We start from the raw sequence: 24,616 nt of genomic DNA, 5'->3' as shown, positions 1-24,616 counted from the left end.
GTTTGCCGACCACTGACCTAGTCCTATTGGCTACTCGTAGTCACTGTTTTTCTAAAACAATCTCCCAATTAGGTCCAATCTTTCAGAAAGTATCTAAGCATCATTCCTACTTGCCTATTTGTCAATATATGTATATTAAAACTGCTCTATGTAATAGGAATCCAGACTATAGATTTTCAGCCTTTTTCATCTCGAGACACACATAAACTAATTACTAAAATTCTGTGGAACATCAAAAAATAGATTTTTTAACTCATTCACATCAGACGGCTATTGTTGTGTTGGCCGTTGTCATTATTTTATTTGACAATCTAAGGGAAAAGAGGTCAGTGCCCCTGACTAAATAGTCAGGTATTGCATGTTTTAAAAATTCTTGCAGCACACCAGTGTGCCACAGCACACTGTTTGAAAATTGTTGATCTAGACAACTTAAAAGTTTTTGGAATACCATTCACTCTTAATATTATTGAAAAAAATAAGAACAAGGTAACATCACATTTTTTAAGATTGAAACATTTGAGATATTGCCTTAACACAATGGATTCAAGGGTAACTGAAAAAAATCAGGCATGTTTCAACTGTTAAAACATTTAATGTAGTATATTGTGTGAATATGTGTAGGACAAATGAGTGTCTATCTTAGTATAATAATCTTAAAAAGTAATATAATAGCTAGGTTATGTTTTTAAATTACTTAATTTATATTGGACACCTAGTTTAGGGTACTGTGGATATGTCCAAAGTTCTGTCTTTGGCCTCCCTTCATTCTCTTCCCAGGAATCTCCTTTACTCCCATGGAAATTAGCTTTTATCTTTGGGGGAAACTTTTCAGTATTTTATTTTTTATGTTTTTGGTATTGTTTATTTACTTTGTAAAAATCTGAAGTAATTTTACATTTATAGAAAAGATGCAAGAATAGTGCAAAGAACGTCTATAGACCCTTCAGTCAGATTCCCCGATTGTTAACACTCTGCCACATGTGCTTCATCATTGTCTCCCATCAGTTTTCAGACACATATATAGACATGCGCATATATAATATATTTATATTATGGATAGATTACACATACACACATACATATATACCCTTGTATACACATATTTTTCCTGAATCTACAGGGTGCCTAGTTACTTCTACACACTTAAGTGTGTATTTCCTAAAAGACAGAGGACAACCAACAAAATCTGGACATGAACATTGATATACTACTACTATCCAATTCATAGATCCTATCCAAATTTCCCAATGTCATTTATAACAAAAAAACAAATCAGAAAACAGAATTACTTTAAAAGAAAAATAAAATAAAAAACAATTATTTTTCTTCTAGTCCAGTATCCAGACAGAAGCACATTGCATTTAATATTCATGTCTCTTTAAGCTTCTTCAGTCTGGAACAGTTCTTTGTCATTCATGGCCTTCACATTTTTGAAGACAGATATGTTGGAGAATGTTACATAATTTGAATTTGTCTGATGTTTTCTCATGATTAGATTTAAATTAATCATTTAGGGCAGGAATATCACAGAAGTGATTCTTTGTTCTTTTTGGAGTATCATATCAGAAGGCATGTGATGTTGACTTGTCCTATTACTGGTGAGGTGGACTTGGATCACTTAATCAAGGTAGGGTTGTCAGGCTTCCTCATGGTAACTTACTGTTTCTCATCTCTAATTAATAAGTAATATGTGGGGTGATGCTTTGAGACTACAACAAACTTTCACCCACTAATTTTCATATCTGTCAATGATTATTGCCCTAATCTATTGTGATAATTGCCAAATGATGATTTTCTAACTCCACCAGTTCTACATTACTATTGTACTGTAAGGAAGTGCTTTCCTCTCTCCTTACTTATTTAGTTCATTCTTCATTTATTTTTTAAAAGTGTATTTTTATTGATTTCAGAGAGGAAGGGTGAGGGAGAGAAACATCAATGATAAGAGAATCATTGATCAGCTGCCTCCTGCACATCTCACACTGGGGATCAACACCACAACCAGGGCATGTGCCCTGACAAGGAATCGAACCATGACCTCCTGGTTCATTGGTCAACAATGAGCCATGCTGGCCAGGTGCCTTTTTTCAGATTTATGACTACCTTCTCTGACAGAGATAAAATTGCTGTTCCATTATTTTCAATATATTATCCCTTATTTTCTTTAATCCTCACTCGATATTTTTTCCATTTTTAGAGTGGGAAGGAGGGGGAGAGAAATATGGACAAGAGAGCGACACATCGATTTGTTGCCTCCTGCACACACCCCTTCTGTGCATGGGCCAACACTCTAACCACTGAGCAACCAGCTGGGGCCCGCCTCAGGTTTCTGACCCCCTCCACCTGTGATCACACTTTGTGGTGTAGGCCCCTCGGCTTGAAGTAATAGCAATAGAAAACCAATATAATTCCTGTCACTCCCTAATCACATAACCTCCACCTGTTTTCTTCATGGCTCTCAGTGTTTTCTGAAATAAAGTGTTGTTCTTGTTTACCTGTCTCCTAGCACCTGAAAGGTAACCTATGAAGGCCCCGCCCCCAAGACCCAGGTCCAGCAAGTGCCAGAGGAACCCACAGCACACGTGTTGAACGAGTTCCCGAGTGAAGAGCTTTTTTCTGATTTCTTAAAATTTTATTTTTGTAATAGAACTGATTCATTCACATAAAAATACATTATGATTTCTTAAACCTCTTTAGGCCATCCCAAATACATTGACAAAAAATTTATTTTGTCAAAACCTGTATCTCAATCTTTGGTTCAGAAATGCAATTGCCACTTTGTGAGCTGCCTCGTGGAGGTAAAGGGTCCCCACTGCAGACCAGTTTCACACTAGGATTTGCTTCCTGTCCTTGGTCCCCCACTAACCAACCAAACCTTTGGCTTCTGGTGGCCAGTTGACCTGTGGTGCTTTACACCTCATCTCCTGTTCACCTGCCTGGTGGTGCTTCTGGTGAGGCAGGGGTACTCCCATCCCAGGGCTGTAATGGCTCGGGTAATCTTAGCTCCTTGAGTTCTTGTTCACTTCTTACTTGGGGACCAGGAATTGCAACCGTTGGAAGTGGGGGCAACTTGGATGCTGTTTGCTCATGGCTACAGGCCTGGAAGGGGAGCAGGCGGTGTGGGACGGCCCCTCCTTATGCCCCCCACTAGCTCTACCTGGCCCCGTGCTGCCCCCACCCACAGCTTTACTCCTGGTTCTCTTTGTGGTTCCTAGGGAGCCTTCCCTGGGGTTAAATAGATGCTTTGCTTTAGCCAGTTATTTTTGTTGTTTTCAGAGAGGGAGAGGGAGAGATAGAAACATCAATGATGAGAATCATTGATCAGCTGCCTCGTGCCCACCCCCAAATGGGGATCGAGTCTGCAAATCAAGCATGTGCCCCTGACTGGAATTGAACCCGGGACCCTTCAGTCCACAGGCCGACGCTCTATCCACTAACCAGCTAGGGCCGAAGTAGGTATTTTCTTATTACAAATGAGGAGAGAATGATGCTCAGAGAGGTTAAGAAACTTGCCCAAGTTGGCACAGCTGGGAAATAAGGGTATCTAAAAGACCATGCATGTTCATTCATTTTCTACACCAGTTCTATTTAAGCCTTGTTCTTTGTATGACTTTGGTGGTCCTTCTAAGTTCCAAACCTCTAGGAATTTTTAAGCCTATTTTCTTTCTAATTATAGTATATATATTACTATGAGAAATGCCAATTTAAATAAATTGGGGAACACATGAATGAAGAAGAGATAAAGGCACTTCGATCCTTGTGAACACAGCTCCATGATAAATATACCATAACAACATCTTTGCTTATTCTCAGAGCAAGACTGTCATGCCCTAGCCCAGTGGTCGGCAAACTGCGGCTCTTTGGCCCCTTGAGTGTGGCTCTTCCTAAGCCTTAAGAATACCCTAATTAAGTTAATAACAATGTACCTACCTATATAGTTTAAGTTTTAAAAATTTGGCTCTCAAAAGAAATTTCAATTGTTGTACTGTTGATATTTGGCTCTGCTGACTAATGAGTGCCAACCATTGCCCTAGCCGGTTTTGCTCAGTGAGTAGAGCGTCGGCCTACAGACTGATGGGTCCCGGGTTCGATTCCGGCCAAGGGCACATGCCCAGGTTGCGGGCTCGATCCCCAGGGTGGGGCGTGCAGGAGGCAGCCAATCAATGATTCTCTCTCATCATTGATGTTTCTATCTCTCTTCCTCTCTGAAATCAATAAAGATATATTAAAAAAAAAAAAGACTAACTGTCATGATGCCTCAGAAAAGTATTAAGACAGTAAAGCTGGGAAAGGGTGGAGGAAGATGACTGAAAAGAAGTAGTTTCTACATTGTAGAGAGAGAGAGAGGTGCCTCTGTAAGCTTCCCTGTCATTCTCCAAGTACACATAATGGCTACATACTACTTACCTATGAATAAACAAGGACCCAATTACTACAATGATTAGAACAAAACATAAAGGAGCTGACTGAAAATGAGAACTAAAATGCAACAATCCATAAATATCACATAAGAAATGTTATCAGGACATTTTGTAATTTGTGCAATCTAAAAAGCATTTATTGCAATGACAAAACTACAGGTTAACTATTTTTTATTGTTGAATTATATTGTAAAGTCTACATCTACAGTTTAATCGGGAAGAAATGCTTTGCGTTTACATCAAGGACACATTAATTCTAATGGAGTAAAACAGACACACACAAAAGACCAAATACACATGGGGGGAGAGGGGGGGGAAGACTTTTATCTGGTCCTACTTTTGCTATTTTGGACCACACCTTTCCTATTAGAAAATTGATCTTACATACATATTAAGTCTGATTTATCATCCCACATTTTTAAACAGTAAATGCAGCTTCTCACAATTTCTAATTATAAACAAAAGATCGAAAACAAAATGGGAAACAAAGTTTAAAAACAAAGAAAGTGAAAGTAGACTGCTATTATCTTACGCAGGAAAGTTGAGTAAAACGTGCCCCCTGTGTGGCTCATCTCAAAGAAACACTTTTACTCAAAGAGGCAAGCATTTCTGACCTATATGTTTCTTACTCCCTTGGGCCTATAAACATTTCTGATAAACTGCCAAGTGAAAAATGTCTACAAAATATCTAAAAGCTAAATATCAGAAAAGGGCTAATTCAAATAAAAATTGTTTGCTGGTCTAAATATACACCTTTAGCATTTTCCCTTTTGCAAAAGTATCTTTTTATTTCAGATGGCATTTAAAAATAACTTACATTTTTAGTGTGCTTATGGCAAAGACTGTAAAATTAGTAACTCAAATGAGTAAGTTTAAATTTTTTGTTTTACTTGATTCTGTTGAAATTTCAATTAATTAACCAAGTTATACATGAGGTAAGTTTTAGCTAAAAAAAATACATCAACCACAAGATAAAGTTAACCACTTCAAGAGTACACAAAAATCATAATGCCCACCTCATATTCAGAGTTCACAAATTCATGTAACTACTGTGTATCCAAGAAAAGTTTATGTAATTTAAAAGGTAATACTTTCTGCATTTTAAAATCAAATTATGTTGGGAAACTGGGCAAAAAAACTTGGCAAAATTTGTTTTTAGTAACAGAAGACAATGCAATAAGGAATTCAAATGGAAACAAAGACCAGTGTGTAAAGTTTCTAACTTCTAAATAGACACACACTTATTTATTAAAAAATATTTGGTAGCAAACTGGATTGACAATATTTTTAGCTGTAAATAAAAAATACAGGTTCCCAATTATAGCCTTCTAGCTAGCTAAACAGCTTTTAAAAACATGGATAGCCAGTTAGCAGTTTTCTAAAACATATACATATAGGAATCTTTAGCACTAAAAGATTACTGCTAAAATTCAACTGTATTTAAATGGGTCTTACTGAAGTAGGACATTCATGATACTAGAAATTTTTTAAAAAGTGAGTACAACAGGGCTACACTAATAGCATTACTAGTAATAAAAGTTACTGAAGAGATTATTGCCGTATTTTTCCCCATAAACACCATTAAACTTCGTTGCTGTTACAAAAGTACAACTCCAAGTTACTTTTTCTCTTACCAAATTTCATGTTTCACATATCTCTAAAGTTTTTATTCAGCAGAGAATAATTCTTAAATCTTTTCTGTAAGAATTCAAAGTATTTAAATGTGTAGCTTCACATTATACATTTCGCCCTTCTTGAAACACAGAAACAATATACATTTTTCTCAAAAATGAAATAAGATGCCCACATTAAAAAAATAAAGTCTACAAAAAAGTTCCAGAGCTAAAAAAGATTATTTGTATGGCACGAAGTGATCTCCTACTAGTCCAAAGTCCAAAACATTTAAATGAAGTCCATTTATATATTGCTTACTTTTCAATGGAATACTACATTTGAGGTGAATCACATTATATTTAGCTCTTGCGTCAAGAAGTGTACACAATTTTTTTTATACAGTTATTAAAAATAGGAGACCAAGTTGAGTGTGCCAAAGAGATATCATTCAGTTGTGATTTTTAGAGTTGCCAAGATAAAAACCAGAGAATGGATTTACTTGGTTGGTTTCCATAGCTTGATAGACCAAAAACAAAAAAATGGCCACAACAACAAACAGCAAAATTTTTATCCACATGGGAATAGAGTGTCCCTTTTTTGTCTTTTCTGGCTTGACATCTGCCAAAGGAATATACTTAGGAATATATTTCGATGAAAAAGATTCCTCCATCCTGAAATCACTGAATTCTAATGGCCGCCCTGCAGCCCCTTTGATTGGTCTGCGACAACTAGCACTGTTGGGAATAAAAGGACAAAGAAAAAAATAAATTTTAGATAAAGTCATGAGTTACATAAGTAATATAAAATATCATTACCACTCCTTATTCCAAATGCATTCCTTAACAGTAGGTAAATGTCACATATAAACAGGTCAAGCTACTTAAAACTTCTATACATTTTCCATTTAAAAGATACATTATCTTTTATTAAAAAATAATATTCAGAACATTGATAAATATTCACTAAACTTGCCTTCTTAAAGTCTTTTCAGAGCTAACATATTTAGGAGATAAGAGGAAAGAAATAAGGTAGTTTGGTTGTGATTCCTTCAGTCAGGAAACAATTCAACAGATATCTAAATATAGTCTTTTCAATCAGAAAACAGAATCTCTCTGTGAAAACAATGATTTCCTTCTTTAAAAATAGGTAAATTATTTCTTTATAATCCTTCAGTTTAACAAAGTTAATTTTGAAACTGACTCAATTTTCCAGAATATGAACTGATAGCTTAGAAATCTTCCCAAAGAACAGTTTAATTCTGAGAACACAAGTATAGTTAACTTTTTGTGAAGAATGACAAATTAAAATTCCCATTTATGTGTATCAAATAATGTTGTATACCCTAAATGTATATAATTTTATGTGTCCATTATATCTAAAAAAAGGTGGGAATAAATAAGTGAATAAATAAAAATGCCCCCATAGAATACACTAATACTTGTTTCAATGTATCTGAATACCTAATTCCTGTTGGTGTAGATGCTTCAAAGGGAAACATTTCCTTAAGAATATCCCTTTCTATTCTTCTTTCCTCTGTTTTTTCTCCCACCTAATAAGAAACAAACAACCAAGGTTAAAAATTAGTGTAAATGTGCAACAATGAAAATATATTTTAAATGGAAGTTTCAAAGAAGAGAATGCACTTAAATCTATCCTAGCTTTTAACCGCTATTTCTAAATTCATTATCACTTAAGTATCCACATATTTCCAAATTTCTTCAAATTTAAGATGTTAATGTGATAATTGGGGGGAAGGGGGATAGCCACACATTAAAAATTAACAAGTTAAAGTAAAAGAAACAAAAAATTCAGTGAAGCTAATATGGCAGTATAAGTTCCCCCACTGGATTTCCCATGCTTTTCATTAACATTAAGAGTACATTGTTTTTTCCTCCATTAAAAACTTCGTAATATGCCCGACTGGAGTGGCTCAGTTGGTTGAGCGTAGTCCCATGAACCTAGAAGTTGCCAGTTTGATTCCTGGTCAGGGCACATGCCAGGGTTTTGAGGCTCAATCCCCAGTAGGGGGCCTGCAGGAGGCAGGTAATCAATGTTTCTTTCTCATCAATGTTTCTCTCTCCCTCTCTCCCTTCCTCTTTCTTAAAAAAAAATCAACAAAAACATATTTTAAAAAAATACTTTGTAATAAATGATCAAATATAGAAGATATCAAATTAATATGGACCTTTAACAAATTTTAGTATGTGTTTTAAAGCAGTCAATCTGATCTTCCTAACTTAAAAAAACGCAAGATGTATACTTTTCAACAACCTGATTGTTTTGCTTGCTTGCCTTTATGCCCCGATCAAAATAACCTTTGGTAAAAATTCATTAAAACTATAATGCATCATGCAGTTAGTACTTTAAAGCTTAATTATACAGGAGTTAATCAAATGAAGCATCATACAAAGTCATTTTAAAGTCCCATTATTTGATCTTTCAGTGAAAGAACGTATAGCCTCCCGTATTGCCCAGTTATACTTTCAACTCTCATCCATAACGAAGAGAACATGTTATAAGCAGCACACAAATGACCACTCCCTTGAAAACTGTAAGTTAAGAGGCACACAGTAGTAGCAAGAGGATAGTATTAGCACGTCATATTACATTGGTTACTTTTTATTGTCACTAGCCGATGTCTTTAAAAATATATGTGCGCGTGCACACACACACACACACACACCCCCCACTCAATAAAGCTCTGCTCCCTCCCACTTCTAAAAAACAAATATAAGTATTTCCTCTTTAAAAGATCAATGATAACATCGATCTAAATTTTATTCATTTACTTCAGCTCTTGTCAATGGTTTCTTTGGTGTTCTTCTGGGTATGTCTGAGAATTCAGTGATTGGCAGAATAGGAGCTGCATGCTTGAAATTTCCAGTCACCCTATTGACAACCTGCCAAGATTCAAATTATTCAGACTCAGAATTATCCAAACATAACAAAGACATGTGAAAAAAAGAAAAATATATTTTATTTCTATATTATTAGAACTTTCCCTTAATAAAAATTTAGGCAAAAGGACCCAGAAATGAATATATTCAGTGGTTCTCACATATGAAACCTTATCACGCTTTAAATATTTTAGCAAAAAAGTATCCTTTTAATACTTTGGATTCTTGAGCAATGATTTAAAATTTATACATATGTAAATTGGCCATATTGAAAATTTTAAATTTAGAATTATGTGGGGAATAAGTTTAACACATGTTTAAAAACATGTAAGTTTGATATTTGCCAAAAATCACCACCTCCCCAATTCTAATTAAAGGGTAGTTTACAAAGAATACAACTTGTATAGTTTATGAAACATATTTACTAAGGTTTCGTTGCTTGAAGCCATTATAGTTTCAGCTATGGGAGTACTCTCTGAAATTACTGCACCATCTATACGAAAATGTTCTGAAGTATCCACCTGTTAGTTTGAAAACAAAACAAAAACAATAAATATAAAATAATCACTAAAACCCTACCAATCTGAAAACCCAATTCTAAGCAATAAGCCTTGCATCACCCTTTTCCTCGGAGTTCTTCTCGACCCTCTTGTGGATTCCCTAGTTAATGCCTGCAGAGGTCCGCCTTTGGAAGATCCACTTGTCCATTCAGTCTCAGTTATTCCAGCTTGAGAATAGCTCTAATCAACATCGACACATTAAAAAGTCATATTCTAACATCAAACACCTTAATAATGGCCATATTAGCACCGACAAGCCATGAAAACTCTCCAAATGCCAGCATTTGCAAACAATGCTATGCCCTCAATATATTTCTATATGTATTGACTGAACTGATATATAGTTATCAGAAAATACTTAACGGATGGTAAAAATACATTCAAGAGTCCAACTATAGAAGCTCACAAATTGTAATAGAAACAAGGGGAGAAAAAGTGCATCAATTCATCACTGACTCCTTTTGTGACTGCTGTGTGCTATTTGCCTCTAGCATTGCAGCTGCATCTCTGACCGTTTAATCAACAAGCAGGCTGAGGCTGAGCATGAGAGACTTTCTTTGACTTATAAAAAAGTCATTTGTTACAAGTCAGAATCCTTTTAAAACAAAATACAAATTTTATAATTGTTAAACATTATTCGTTTCTTGTGGTTAGGACTATTAAACTATTAAATAGAATCAGTTTAAATTATAATCCATACACAGCTATCTGAACTTAAAAATTCCCAAGTGTCAAACTCTTCTTAAAGACATTAAATAGCAACAAAAACTTGGCGTCACCTCTTTCATGAACATGCATGCCTAACCTGTCACAGCCAAACCTCCCTCAATGCTATCCACTCCTCACTACAGAAAGATAATAGTGACACACTACTGTTTTACCTTCCAGTCCATGATTCATTTCTTCCTTGAAAAGCTGAGTAATATTCCCTCATTTGAAAAATTAAGTTACCAGTCCTTATAAAATAGCTTGAAAGCCATTAGACTAGTGCTTCTCAAACTGTACTGTGTGTTTCAACCAACTGCAGCTTTTGTTAAAATGCAGATTCTAATGTAGTAGCCCAGGTATGGGACCTGAGATTCTGCACCCCAAGCATCAAGCTATTCAACGTTGAAGCCACCATTACCAGATGATCCTTTAAAATTCTTTTAACTAGAAAAGAGCCATCCATGATTAGCATATTAGAGTGCGCATATATGGTCACTTTTGCTTTCAAGCTAATATTTTATCTAGATAAAGGATGTTTCTTTATATTTGAGTCAATGTCCGTTAATTTTAAAGGTGAATATGCATGTACCTTGGTTGCAGGCACATTCCCAGTAGGAGGTGTGCAGGAGGCAGCTGATCAATGTTTCTTTCTCATCTCTGTTTCTAACTCTCTGTCCCTCTCCCTTCCTCTCTGTAAAAAATCAATAAAATATATTTAAAAAAATAAAATAAAGGTGAATATATTTTACTCTTATCCTGGGACAAGAGTGGTCACCCAATAAGTATGCTTATTTCGTTGGAAGTATTAGTACCAAACCCCACAAGATACTGACAGTCTCATTGGACTGATTTTGTAGTTTCCCTTTGACTCACAATCTGAACCTCTGAGTCCTTTTTCCTGCTCTCAATTAGGAAATTTTTGCTGAATGCAAACTTAATGTTAGTAAAAAGACAAATCTGTGAACAAATTACATATACATATAATTAATGCTTATTAATAGTTAAGTTCCTGATTATTTGAATAGAAGGAAACAATGGTTTCAATCTCAATCCTTGAAGCACAGTATCATCTGGGAGCTTTTTAAAAAAACATACCAATATAAAAAACCCTACCTTAGACCAATCAAGTCAGAATTAGAAGGGCCTGTACATACTAAATTTTTATAGCTCCTAAAGGGATTCTAATGTGCACCCAGAGCTGAGAACTTGTTTAAGATAATATTTTAACTGACTTATGATGCACCTCATTGCTTCCTCTTTAATAATCAATGCCAATATAAACAATTGGAAGTATTTTTAAAATATTCTATTTTAAAACAGTCTAGGTAAAATAGTCTATCTGGTATTATCAAACTCAGTATTTTAAAACTCTTCAATGAATATAAAACTGCATTGCTTGAAAGGTGTAATATTTACCATTTATGCAACCGATACAATATAAAGACCAAACATTTAGCCTATATTCATGAAGGTAGGGGGCTTGGGTAGACAATGTCTTTTTCCTTAAAATTAGTTAGCTACCAAATTCCAGGACTTCCCATGTTACGTTTTATTTTTAATAAATAACTAAAATAATCCCTTCATCAAAAATTCTTATGAAACATCTATTAAAACTATTATGGTTAATAAAAAGGGCCAAGTACCATTTAACGATTATTTTCTTCTATGGAAGGAAACACAAGAAACATATTTATTACCTGTGGGAATAACTGGGAAAGGGGGTGGGATGGATACTTTTCGCTATAAATTATTTATACTTCCCTTTGTTCAAGTTTGTTGAATTCTTTGGTTGAGGACTATTAATCAGTTTTATTCTTGACTCTCATTATCTAATTTAGAAGTAATCATCTTCACAGAAAACTAATACAACCAGAAAAGATACTCTGAAAATTATAAAGAATTTTTTCTACCAGAATCCACTATACACAAGTGACTTCGAGAAGAAATAGAATTTAAATTATAAAATTATAATTCAGTGTTATAACTACTTAGGAAGATGGACTAAGTAATATTAATTAAAAAGAAACTCACTGCTATATAAAATTAGTAGTTAATGTGATTGCATCCAGATTGTAGGTAGTCTCTAAATAATATTTTCTATGAAAAGGATTAGGGTTCTTTAGAAAAATGGCTGATATGGTAAGAGGCAGGAAATATATATGAGCATGGGTCAACTTACTGTGCCAGAAAACAAGAAACTATCAAAGACAAACAAGGTCAATAAAAAGAAACAGGATCCAACTTAGTAATCCCTAATAGCTAAAGATGGCATAATTTGAACATGAAAAAAGAATGACTGCAATTGATCATAAAATATATAAAACCATACTATTTTCCTGGCCAGTGTGGCTCAGTTGTTTGAGTGTTGTCCAATGCATTTGAGAGGGTAATCAGTTCGATTCCTGGGTGGGGCTTGATCCCAGTAAGGGGTGTGCAGGAGGCAGCTGATCAATGTTTCTTTCTCTCCCAAATCAATAAAAACATATTAAGAGAAAAAAAGAAAAAATACCATACTATTAAAAGATATTTAATGATCCCTTTTCAAAGTAACTAGGGCACTTTGATTTGAAAAGTAGAAAATAAAAGACAAGAATTAAACATTTATTCTGGCATTCCTATATGAGTTTTATTTTACGGTAACTAAGCAGTTCATCAGGGAAGAAAGTTCTTTATAAAAATTCCAATTATACAGGTAAAGGAATGAGAGAAATCATCTTACAACTGCAAATGAAATAATGGATCTGGGCAATAATCATAAATGGCTGTCAAAACCATTAAATGAAAGGGTGATACAGAACTTTATAATGGCCGAAACCGGTTTGGCTCAGTGGATAGAGCGTCGGCCTTCGGACTGAAGGGTCCCAGGTTCGATTCCGGTCAAGGGCATGTACCTTGGTTGCGGGCACATCCCCAGTAGGAGATGTGCAGGAAGCAGCTGATCGATGTTTCTCTCTCATTGATGTTTCTAACTATCTATCTCTCTCCCTTCCTCTCTGTAAAAAATCAATAAAATATATTAAAAAAAAAAAAAAAAAGAACTTTATAATGAATGGATTAGGCTTTCAACATTTGAACCCATTACTAACTAATTTTAGCATAACCAAAGGACATCATGTGGAACGATGGAATATGAAGGCCACACCACCATTTATGAAATGTTCTTGTCAAGGAAACTGAACCTGAATCTAACCAACTCTGTAATCTATGCTGTCCAATACAGTAGTTACTAACCACATGTGGTAATTTAAATTTAAGTTTATAAAGTAGTTTCTCAGCCACACTAGTCACATTCCAAGTATTCAATACCTATATATGGCTCAGGGCTACCATAATGGACAGCAGATACAAAACATTTCTGTCATCACAGAAAGGTCAATTGCATTGCCCCACTATAAATCTCTAACTCCCAGACTACAGGAAATACAGGGTATAGAAGAACAAATTAAATGACACTTGAAGAAACAATTGCCAAATCCAGAATATGAGGAATTCTATATAGCAAACCAACATGGTTTCTTCACCAAATAAATGGAGGGAGGAAAAACAGTTATAGGGGAAGTAGCTACAGATTTGAGATAAAAAACAACAACAAATAATATGTGGAATTTGTTTGGATCCTAAGTTGAATAATTTAATCACGAGACATTTCTGAAACTGAAGGAATTAAACAGAGTATATATGAAAAATAATTTTTAGGTGTGAAAATGGCATTGTGTGTGTATAAAAACAGCTATGTTTTAGAGACATATACCAAAATTTTAATGTGTGAAATGACAAGTCAGAGATTTGCTTTCATGTACTCCGGTGAAAAGCAAAACAAAACCAAAGAATTAAGTTATAGAGTACACGTGAAGATGAAATAAAACTGATAAAATGTTGACAACTGTTGAGGCTCTGTGACTGAAGAGTCATTAAACTCTTCTCTCCACTCTTCTATATTTTAAAATTTTGTTATCTAAGGCCACTGTCTAATTCTGCTGTCGTCTCCTCAATCTACTCTCCTTTGATTATTTATCCTGTCCTTCAGTTTAGCTTCCCCAATGGAAACAATTACCCTTTAAACCATCTTTAATATCATCCTTCCTCCCTCCTTTTTCCCTGTTATCTGACCAGTCACACATTCTTGCTAGCCCTATATCATTTTGCCTTTATACTCTGGGCCAAAATTATCCATGCTTGTCTATTTCAGTGTCCTTCACCAGATTTTCCTAGTTTCTACACTAAGTGCATCTTGCCTCACCAATAATAAAAAAGGTAAATTTTCATCTAAACAAGAAAAGTGTGGTCTTAGAACCAGACCAAGTTCAGAGTTGAAGGAAAAGTCACAGAAGACAGGCAAAAGTAAAAGCAAAGCCAGAAATCTAGACACAGCCTGGCCAGCGTGGCTCAGTGGTTGGTCCTGAGTCACTATGAACCAGGAGGTTCCAGTTCGATTCCTGGTCAAAGCATATGCCCGAGTTGCAGGCTTGATCCCATTGGGGGTCGTGCAGGCGGCACCCGATCAGACTCTCTCTGATCATTGATGTTTCTATCTCTCTCTCCCTCTCCCGTCCTCTCTGAAATCAATTTTAAAAAAAAGAAAGAAATCTAGAGACAAAGACACAAATATAAAACCATTCCCTGCCTCGTCCTAACCGGTTTGGCTCAGTGGATAGAGCATTGGCTTGCGGACTGAAAGGTCCCAGGTTCGATTCTGGTCAAGGGCATGTACCTTGGTTGCGGGCACATCCCCAGTAGGGAGTGTGCAGGAGGCAGCTGATCGATGTTTCTCTCTCATCGATGTTTCTAACTCTCTATTTCTCTCCCTTCTTCTCTATAAAAAATCAATAAAATATATTTAAAAAAAGAAAACAAAAAACCATTCCCTGCCTTTTAAAGAAATAACATCAGAATTACTTAGGCATGTCCATCTTTTAAAATATTTTTTTTAGACAGATACCATATAATTTCACTTACAGGTGAAATCTAAAAACAAAATAGACAAAACAGAATCAGACTCACAGATGCAGAGAACTGATGGTTGGTTGCCAGATGAGAGGGAGCTTGGGGGACCGGGTGAATGAGGTCAGGGGATTAAGAAGTACAAACTGGTAGTTACAAAATAGTCACAGGGATGTAAAGTGCAGCATAGGCAATTATAGTCGATAATATTTTAATAACTATGTATAATGCCAGGTGGGTGCTATACTTACTGAAAGGATCACTCTGTAAATTACATAAATGTCTAACCACTATGCTGCACACAAGAAACTAATATAATATTGAATGTCAACTGTAATTGGAAAATAAAGTTACAAAGATATGGTAAAAAATAAAAAAAAAAAATAAAAAATTTCAAAACCAGTATGACTGGCTTTGAACCATGCTTAGCACAGAATCAAACACAAATGAGACATTTATTGAACACACTTTTGCAGTAAACACAGGTACACTACTGACAACACAAAATTCAGATTTCTGATGCCATTTAATGAACAATGAATGAATAATATTTAGTGTGATGGAATCTAGGTGTCAACTATTAACCAAAGACTAGGACACAGGCCTGGAAACTACTTATACCTGAATACAGTGATCATAAAACTAAAGATACCTGATTGTGCTCAACTCTTCTTTGCTTGAGTGTTACTGGAGTCTTTGCTCTGCCCTTTAGTGGTTCTCTCTTCTCAAGCTTGAGCTCTATTTTAGAGTCTGGAAATAACATTTTAGAAACCATTACTTTCTGAAACATACAATAAACAAAACCATCTTAACATTAGTTTGGAATGCTGGTTTTAGGCACACTAATATGTAAAACAAGTCATCTGTTATTACCTCAACAAACCAAAACTGTTTAACTGTAATTTTTGTCTTTTTCTTTTCCATTCTTATTTTATCCCATTTCTGTTTATCTCCCCCACTCCTTAATCTGATCACAACTTTCTATTCTCTTTCCCTTTTTCTGGGACAAACAACCTGAAACAAAGTGAATTCAAACTGCTCCCATGGAGGCTTTTCACGAAAAACAATTTAGAGGTGGGAAAAGAACATTAAAATATAGTTGTTGCCATTCTTTTGTTCACACAGTGCAAATGTTTATTAAATTAAAAATTGAAATATGTAAAGGAAAAAGCTATAGGGAATTTTAAGATGAAAAACAAAACAAACCTACCGATATGGTACCAAGCTTCCAATAACATTAAGTGCAACAATGTTAATACATAAGTGCAGTTTAAGTCTCTCATCCCTTCTTTTTTGATGTGATTATAAGAAACCTAAGTACAGCCCTACCTGGTTTGGCTCAGTGGATAGAGCATAGGCCTGGGGACTGAAGGGTCCTGTGTTTGATCCCCAGTAAGGGGCGTGCAGGCGGCAGCTGATCATTGATTCTCTCTCATCATTGATGTTTCTATCGCTCTCTCCCTCTTTGAAATCAATAAAAATATATATTTCAAAAAAACTTGAGTACAACTGAGGAGGTAAGGAGAAATCTTGTTGGCAGAAAAGTGCAACCAATCACAGGCCACTTCTCCACCTCTTCCCAATACAATATAACATTTCTTTAAAAAGAAGCTAGTGCATATGTGTTACTTAGCATACCACCATAATAGTTATTAACGTTAACAACCCAAATAAATATGTATGTCTTTTTATAGGCTTTAATATTCCATTCCTCTATCACTTGAAGAGCTGGATTTATTAAAAGACTAATATAAATTTTAGTTAACTTCCACATTTTGTAGCCATTTATTATCACAGAGCAAAATGTCAGTTGTTACCTCTAAAACTTGTTACCAAAAATTTTAGATTACTTTCGCACCAAAGAAGAAATGGAGTCAATTATTAAAAGCTTAGCTTTGCATGAACTCAATCCAGTTGTACTAAAAGTAGCCAAGGGAGCCATGTATCTTGCTAGCTAGTCTAGCATTAGTCAGTCCAATGTCTACTTGCAAATTTCCCAAAAATGAGTAGTGATTTTTATTTTCAGCATGTTAGCTCAAATAGTTCAATCTTTATTTAGGATTAAGTATCAACTCTATCCCCTACATCCCAAAGCTCCTATTAATAGATCTATTATATATCTGTATTTGGAACAATCCTTAACTTTATAAAATCTTAAGCTGTTAACTCAGATCCTAAGAATTAGAAAACATCCAAAGAACTCAATAGTAGTTGAGCAGAAACTGATTTAAACAAATAAGGTATCTGGTTACAGATTAATTTCTCTTACAAATTTTAAATTCCAACAGCCAATAAAAACATGGTCCTCAAATATAATAAAACTATATTTAGAATATTTTCAACTATACCACTGTAATGTCAAGTGAGTTTCAATGATGAAATGATAAAGGGATGTTTGTTCACAAATATCTAACTTATTTTAACTCCAAGAATAAAACACACATACAACATGTTGCTGGAGACCACACAAAACTGTTCAAATTTAACAACTTTATTGAATTTGCAGAAGCATTCTACAGTAATACATTTTTAAAGTCACACAGCACTTAGTAGGTACATGTATACATGTACATTTCAGAAGACAAATAACAAATAAAATTATTCCCAGAAAGCTGCAAAGATGGGCATGTATAGTCTAAGAATCTGCCTATGAGTACCCAAGGGAGCATATTTTGTTTATACTTAAATACTATTATTTTCATAAAAGTACAAAGAAGTTCGATTATCAAATGCCTCTACAGTTAAACTCTCATCTTACAATCATAGAAATGAAAACACAAGATAATATATTGTTTTATATAGACACAAAGATACTGGGGTATAGTATGATTTCTTATGACTTTAAAAAAACACACCACCCAACTAACTTAAATTTGCTTTTAGAATTTAGATTAAACCTATGAACTGCAAAGTGTTGAAAGTGTTACTTTTAAATTCCCATCTTTCCAGTATGGAGTTCATCTAATAAACTACAGTGATAGTGAGAATGCACTATCCTAGAGTATCATGGTCGAGCAATGTTTCTCAGTGTAGTCAACAAACTGTTTGCCACCAGCCCATGAAGAAATGAAGCTCTTATAACAGAGTGTAGGTCTGCACACTGTTTTCTCTATCAATAAAATTTTACCAAGAAAACAAACCCTGTCATTAATCTGAAAAGTGTTCCTACAGTCAAGTTCTGGTGCATGCTTGTCTGTGGATCAGTAACAGTCTGAAGACTGGCACACTGAGATGCAATAATCTAGAATATTATGAATGATACTGTAGACATAAAAACAAACAAAAGGGAGAATAATGAAAGAAAAAAAATGTAGAAAAGCTGTAGAAAGTACAAAGATATTAAGACCAGCGAAGACTCTACTTATATTCTAGTTAATAGAACTAGTTTTGAAGAGTTATAAAATCTTATGGAAAGGAGTGAACAATTAGAGATAAAAATGTAACCTACAAAGCTTTAAATTGTATCAGGATTTCTATCTGTGCAACCTTTTTTAAAAGGCAGTTCTATGTAGGCAATTACTTTTAAACTATAATTTGATGGCTTGACATTTTGAAATCAGCCCCATCTGGAAACTAAAAAGACCTTAAAATTTTTTTGATTTAAAAGTACTTAAAATTCCTAGAAAATCTGCTAAGTTCCCTATATCAAAGATAAGATGGGCATCTTTATTTTTAACTTTCTTAGTGTTTATTTCCACGCTTTTTTATTACTTTGTGTATTTCTCCTCCAAATAATGTCCCACCTTTAAAGGGAGTAACAGCCAGCTTATTCTTAGAAGCTGGATTAATTTTGCAATCCTTCAACCAGAGATAACGGCGACCTAAAGTGGAAGATCCCATGGTATGGGCAGCCATCTTTACTTCATCAAATGCAGCTTCACAAAGAAATGAGGCTGCATCATATGTTTTGCTCAGAATCCCAAGTGCCTGGTGGCTATCACTAGGATCTGAGCTAAGAATTTGTGCAGCCTGACTAATGTCAGCCTGCATAGCCCGAACTACAAAGGCGGTATGGGTTGCAACCTGCAATGCTGATGCTGCAGCTTCATATGCTCTACAAAGTGCTGAGTCCAACTGTTTATCAGTTGAAGCTACCTGAATACCTGCTGGTGGAGTGGTTTCAGAAATAAACTCCAGGATTTCATCATCTACTTTTGGAACTGATAATATCTGTGTTGCCTCTTTAGAAGATATTGGATACTTGCATGCCAATGAAGGCAGCTGCCTGTCAATTTGCTGCCACTCCTCTTCAATTACTTTTAGAATAGATTCGTGGAAAGGAAAAGATAGTCCCGAGGCATCTACTTTATCATGCTGTGATTGCTTAGACATCTCTATGCCTAAGGTAGCAAGTGAGTGAGAGACAACAGTTGTAGCAAAAGAAGACATGGATTCAGATCCACGTATATTTTGAAATTCCACAAAGGAACCTGAATCCTTTTCCTCTCCTAACTTTTTACTCAGTCTAGGCAATTTTCGTGGAGGAGACAGAGATTCAGTTTCTTGAAAATTAGATTGATCAATTCTCTTCCATATGTTTTCTATATCCAGTGAGGGTGTAGTGTTAGAAGTTCCAGGCAAACTACCAACCCCACTCTGGACCAACAGAGAATCGACATAATCTCTGATTGCCTGAGCAAGTGGTGGAGAAATTACTTGTGATCTCTCAGACTCTTCTAGTGTTTTCCTTTTACTGGACAGAATCGACTGACTTGAACCATGGGACCTCTCAGTACAAAATGGTTGAATTCCACTTTTCTCTCCACAGTAAATATTTCCTATGTCTTTAGAACAAGTAGTGGTGGTTTCTTTAATCAGTGAAGGAGAAGCTGCAGCAGAGACCAACATGGCAGCGAGTTCATGCTGAGAAGATGTCGAAGAACTTTTCTCTAAACATCTATCATGGCTAGAACTGGAGGAAATGAACAAATTCCCTCCAGAGGCTAACTTGTGCAACTGTTCCCTGCCAGGCAAGGTTGTGGCAATAAGAGTTTCCCTAGGTGGGTCTCCCTTAGAAGAATGCACTTTCTTAGCTGCCTGTAGTTCAGTCCTGCCCAAAGGAGGACGGGGGGAGATTTCAGGAAAAGAAATACCCTGAAAAAATCCACCAGAGGGAGTAGTTGGAAGTTCAGAAAAAGGAACAAAATCCCTAGTGGACTTCACTTTCTTGTGTTCTTTCTTCTTTCCTGTAGAGGCAAAAGAGGCAGGAAGTTTAAGCATTACTTGTGTTTAAGCTGATTTTATTCTTTGCCTCTTTGCTAACATAGTGCTGTTGAAGGAAAAGGCTCTATATTTCATACTCGGAACAACCAATTTGACAAACTATGCCCTGGCAGGCAATGCTTAAGAGATATAAGTAATTTGGGTCAAATTAATTAATTATGAAATTATAAAACAAGTCATATAAATGAATTGAACATTTATAAATATAAACTTGTTCTTATAATAAATTTTAAAAGGTCATTTATTTCTTGTACTATTTTCAAAAATATTTAAATATATGGTCAAATTTTCTTAAAATAGTCCACTAAAATATCTGCTCTGAAGTTGCCTTGAAATCAGATTATCTAGCAAAAACTGTCAATTTAAAATGCCTATAGAGAACAGAGAAAACATGCCATATGTAAACACTACTGCTATTTATTAATTATAAGGAATAAAACAGACAAGTGATAAGTGAGATCTTGGTAGTATAATAGAATAAAGAAAAGTGACAAGATTTAGCATGATATCATTTATATAGATCTTTTAAAGTATAAAGTAATACCATGTATTAGATAGATGCATATAAAAAAAACATTTTAAAATGGGCTGGAAAGCATAGAACTAATGTCAGTGATTATTTCTATGTAGATGATACTTGGAAAGGGCTAAGTGGGGGAACTTTATCTTTATTTGTAATATTTTATTCTCTGAGAAAAATGAGATTTGAAGCAAAAAAGATACAGGTACTTAGGTAATTTTAGGTGACAGAATATTAGACACTTGTACTTTTCTGTTTCTTAGAGTTTTCAACAAAAGCTATTTAAATCAAATTACTTGGAAAATTAATGATATAGTATGAAAAAAAATGACATGTCTTGGTAATATCTTAAATTTTATCATCTGCATGGTTACTGTATCTTATGAGTCTGAAAAAAAAAACCACATATATTTGATTAACATCATTTAAAACTTTACCTTCTTCGTTGTCACTGTATCTGTCAGAATCATTACTTCCATTCTGTCTTGTATTTTCTGCTGAAGAAGAAATTGTTGGGAAAGGAGTAGAAGATCTTGAGTCTGTTCCTTGTTCCCTCAATTTCAACAGCTTTTTCTCATATAGCTTCCTGGTTGTTCCTGTATTAAGGCAGAACTCGCTTTAGTACAGTGGTTCTCAACCTTCTGGCCCTTTAAATACAGTTCCTCATGTTGTGACCCAACCATAAAATTATTTTCGTTGCTACTTCATAACTGTAATGTTGCTACTGTTATGAATCGTAATGTAGATATCTGATATGCAGGATGGTCTTAGGCAACCCCTGTGAAAGGGCCGTTCGACCGCCAAAGGGGTCACGACCCACAGGTTGAGAACCGCTGCTTTAGTACTTACATTGTCTTATTTAAGATAAGCTCAGACATTATCTTTAGCAACATTAAAATGTTACTTTCATTTTTTCCTTTCTAATTATTTAAGTGCTTAAAAATGAAAAATGAATTCTTTTTTAAATAATTATTTGTTTTTAACCTTTGCCTGAGGATGTTTTTATAGTTTTAGAGAAAGGAGAGGAAGAGGAACATCAATTGGTTGCCTCCCATATGCACCCCTACCTGGGAATCGAACCCTCAACCTTTTGGTGTATGGACTCCAGCCAACTGAGCCATCCGGCCAGAGTTGTATAATGAATTATTTTATAAAAATATATTTTCATAGTATTTTAACACAAAATTACAACAATGTTTCCTTTATAGCATGGGATACATAGATTGATATAGGTCCTTTTAGATAACCTACTGAAGAACCAGATAGGACTGAGTATTTTTGCCTCAAAAGTTTTAGAATTTGTATATTTTCTCCAGTACTACATAATAGTACTTGCCTTTGTAGAAAATCTATTTTTTATTAAACGATTGTACTCATCTAAATTACTGGGATTAATTTAACAACTTGCCCAACCAGAGTGGCTTAGTGGTTGAGCACTAACCCATGAACCAAGAGGTCCTCCAGTTCAATTCCCCGGTCAGGGCACATGCAGGCTTGTTACCCCATTGGGGGTGTGTAGGAGGCTGCCAATGGATGTTTCTCTCTCATTGATGTTTCTATCCTTCTCCCTTCCTCTCTTTCTAAGAAAAATCAATAAAAACATATTAAACAACAACAAAAATAGCCATCCAGTTATGGGAAAAATACTATAAATCCATTTTTTAAAAATATTTTTTTACTGATTTCAGAGAAGGGAGAGGGAGAGAGACAGAAACATCAATGATGAGAGAGAATCATTGATTGGCTGCCTCCTGCTGGGGATCCAGCCCATAACCCAGGCATGTGCCCTTGACTGGAATCAAACCCAGGACCCTTCAGTCCACAGGCCGACGCTCTATCCACTGAGCCAAACCAGCTAGGGCTATAAATCACTTTTAAAAATGTTAATGTGTTTGGCATAATGTTGGTCAGAAGATACAAAACTTCAGTTATGCAAGATGAATACGTCTGGAAATATATATAATTGTGTAAATTTAGTGTTGAACCACATTTTATGAAAACTGTGTAACAGAAATTATAACAATTAGATGGCAAAGTAAAATTGAATATAAATAAACTTTTTGTTTAACCCTCATCTGAGGACATGCTTTAGACAGAGGAAGGGAGAAAGAGAGAAACATCAATGTGAGAGAGAAACATTGATTCATTGTCCTCTATACTTGCCCCAACCAGATTGAACCTGCAACCCAGGTTTGTTCTCTGACCAGAAATTGAACTGGCAGCTTTTTGGTGCACAGCTGAGACACTCTAGATGGGCTAAAATAATTCTCAACACTTCAATGTCAATGACAATTTAAAGCAGGGGTCCTCAAACTACGGCCCACGGGCCACATGCAAATACAAATATTGTATTTGCTCCCGTTTTGTGTTTTTACTTCAAAATAAGATATGTGCAGTGTGCATAGAAATTTGTTCATAGTTTTTTTTTAAACTATAGTCCGGCCCTCCAACGGTCTGAGGGACAGTGAACTGGCCCCCTGTTTAAAAAGTTTGAGGACCCCTGATTTAAAGCAAAAAAATTGCTTTTATTTTTTGTTTTAAACTAGCTGTATGTCTTCTCCTGATTTCTGTAAGATGAATAAAATGACAATGTATATTTTTAGAAACAACACATATCTCAAAATGTTATATAAGTAGTCTTGAGATGAACAGCTAGGGAGGGGGAAATGGGAAGATGTTGGTCAGAAGGTATAAAATTTCAAGATGGGTAAGTTCTGGAAATCTAATGCATGACATGGGTCATAGTTAATGATACTGTATTTATTATATACTTCAAATTTGGTAAGAAGTTAAACCTTAAGTGCTTTCACCACACAAAAGAAAATTATGTGAGGTGATGGATATGTTAATTAGTTTGATTACGGTGATCATTTCACAATGATTATATATATCAAAACATCAAGTTACACACCTTAAATATATATAATTTTGTAAACTAAACCTCCATATAGCTGGGGGAGAAAAAGGAATAGTCTGTATACCAACCAACATGTAGTTTAATATATACTGACCAGAGGCCCAGTGAACGAATTCGTGAATGGATGGGGTCCAGCTGGCCCAGCCCCAAATAGAGGAGGAGACGGTGGGCGATTGGCCAGCGGGCCCAGCCCCCAAATGAAGGTGTGTGTGTGTGGGGGGGGGGGGGGGGGGGGCGCGAGATGGGGACCGATGAAGGGTCAGAGGCCAGGGGAGGTTGACCAGCCAGCCCCACCTGATTGGGGTGTGTGTGTGTGTGTTGATCAGGGGGCAGAGCTGGCTGGGGGGAGGGGTCATGGGCTGATTGGGGTAGTGGGGGCCCATCAGGGGCAGAGCTGGCTGGGGGGGGAAGGGCGGCAGGCAGTTGACTGGCTGCCCTTGCCCCTGATTGGGGTGGGTGGGGCCAGGGTGGGGGAGGGGCTGCAGGACATGGGCCAGACGGCCCTGCCCCCTATTGGGGTAGGGGGGCAATCAAGGGTGGGGCTGGTCAGGGGGAAGGGTCGTGGGGGGGGTTTTGGCTGGCTGTCCTGCCCTTGATCGGGGTGGGACCGGCTAGGGGGAGGGGCCACAGGAGGTTGGCTGGACCCACCCCCTGATCAGGCCGGTTTGCTGGCCGCAGTGGGCATCATAGCAACCGGTCATTCTGGTCGTTACAACATTCTGGTCGCTGGCTTTTTATATATATATAGATAGATAATACACATTTTTCAACATCTCCCTTTTGAATTTTAAATAAAATTTTAAAGGGGTATCAAA

The 24,616-nt window shown here is 35.8% G+C and overlaps 1 protein-coding gene and 1 long non-coding RNA gene across 5 annotated transcripts in view; one reads left to right on the top strand and one right to left on the bottom strand.

Annotated features, from left to right (window-relative positions):
* Positions 1-24,616, top strand: part of LOC139007439 (uncharacterized) — a 36,682-nt gene that overhangs the window by 7,174 nt on the left and 4,892 nt on the right. The window lies entirely within an intron of this gene.
* The window catches only part of TMPO (thymopoietin), a 34,245-nt gene continuing 14,204 nt past the window's right edge, over positions 4,576-24,616 (bottom strand). Inside the window, exons 3-9 of one of the 4 annotated variants that reach the window (XM_070410871.1) lie at positions 21,322-21,480; positions 15,794-15,891; positions 9,553-9,672; positions 9,358-9,453; positions 8,825-8,935; positions 7,496-7,584; positions 4,576-6,769 (exon numbers count right to left, since the gene is read on the bottom strand). In XM_070410871.1, coding sequence (XP_070266972.1) covers positions 6,484-6,769; positions 7,496-7,584; positions 8,825-8,935; positions 9,358-9,453; positions 9,553-9,672; positions 15,794-15,891; positions 21,322-21,480 — 959 coding nt within the window. In that variant the 3' untranslated portion in view covers positions 4,576-6,483. Of the gene's footprint in view, positions 6,770-7,495; positions 7,585-8,824; positions 8,936-9,357; positions 9,454-9,552; positions 9,673-15,793; positions 15,892-17,630; positions 20,328-21,321; positions 21,481-24,616 lie in introns of those variants that run through there. The other 3 variants (XM_070410872.1, XM_070410873.1, XM_070410870.1) reach the window with 3 other exon arrangements.

This window comes from Myotis yumanensis, unplaced genomic scaffold (genome assembly GCF_028538775.1).
Source record: "Myotis yumanensis isolate MYYU_CA2020_CCGP unplaced genomic scaffold, mMyoYum1.0.hap1 SCAF_3, whole genome shotgun sequence".
NCBI classification, from domain to species: domain Eukaryota; kingdom Metazoa; phylum Chordata; class Mammalia; order Chiroptera; family Vespertilionidae; genus Myotis; species Myotis yumanensis.
Note: the sequence above shows the minus strand (reverse complement) of the source record. Positions and strands in the feature narration are given on the sequence as shown.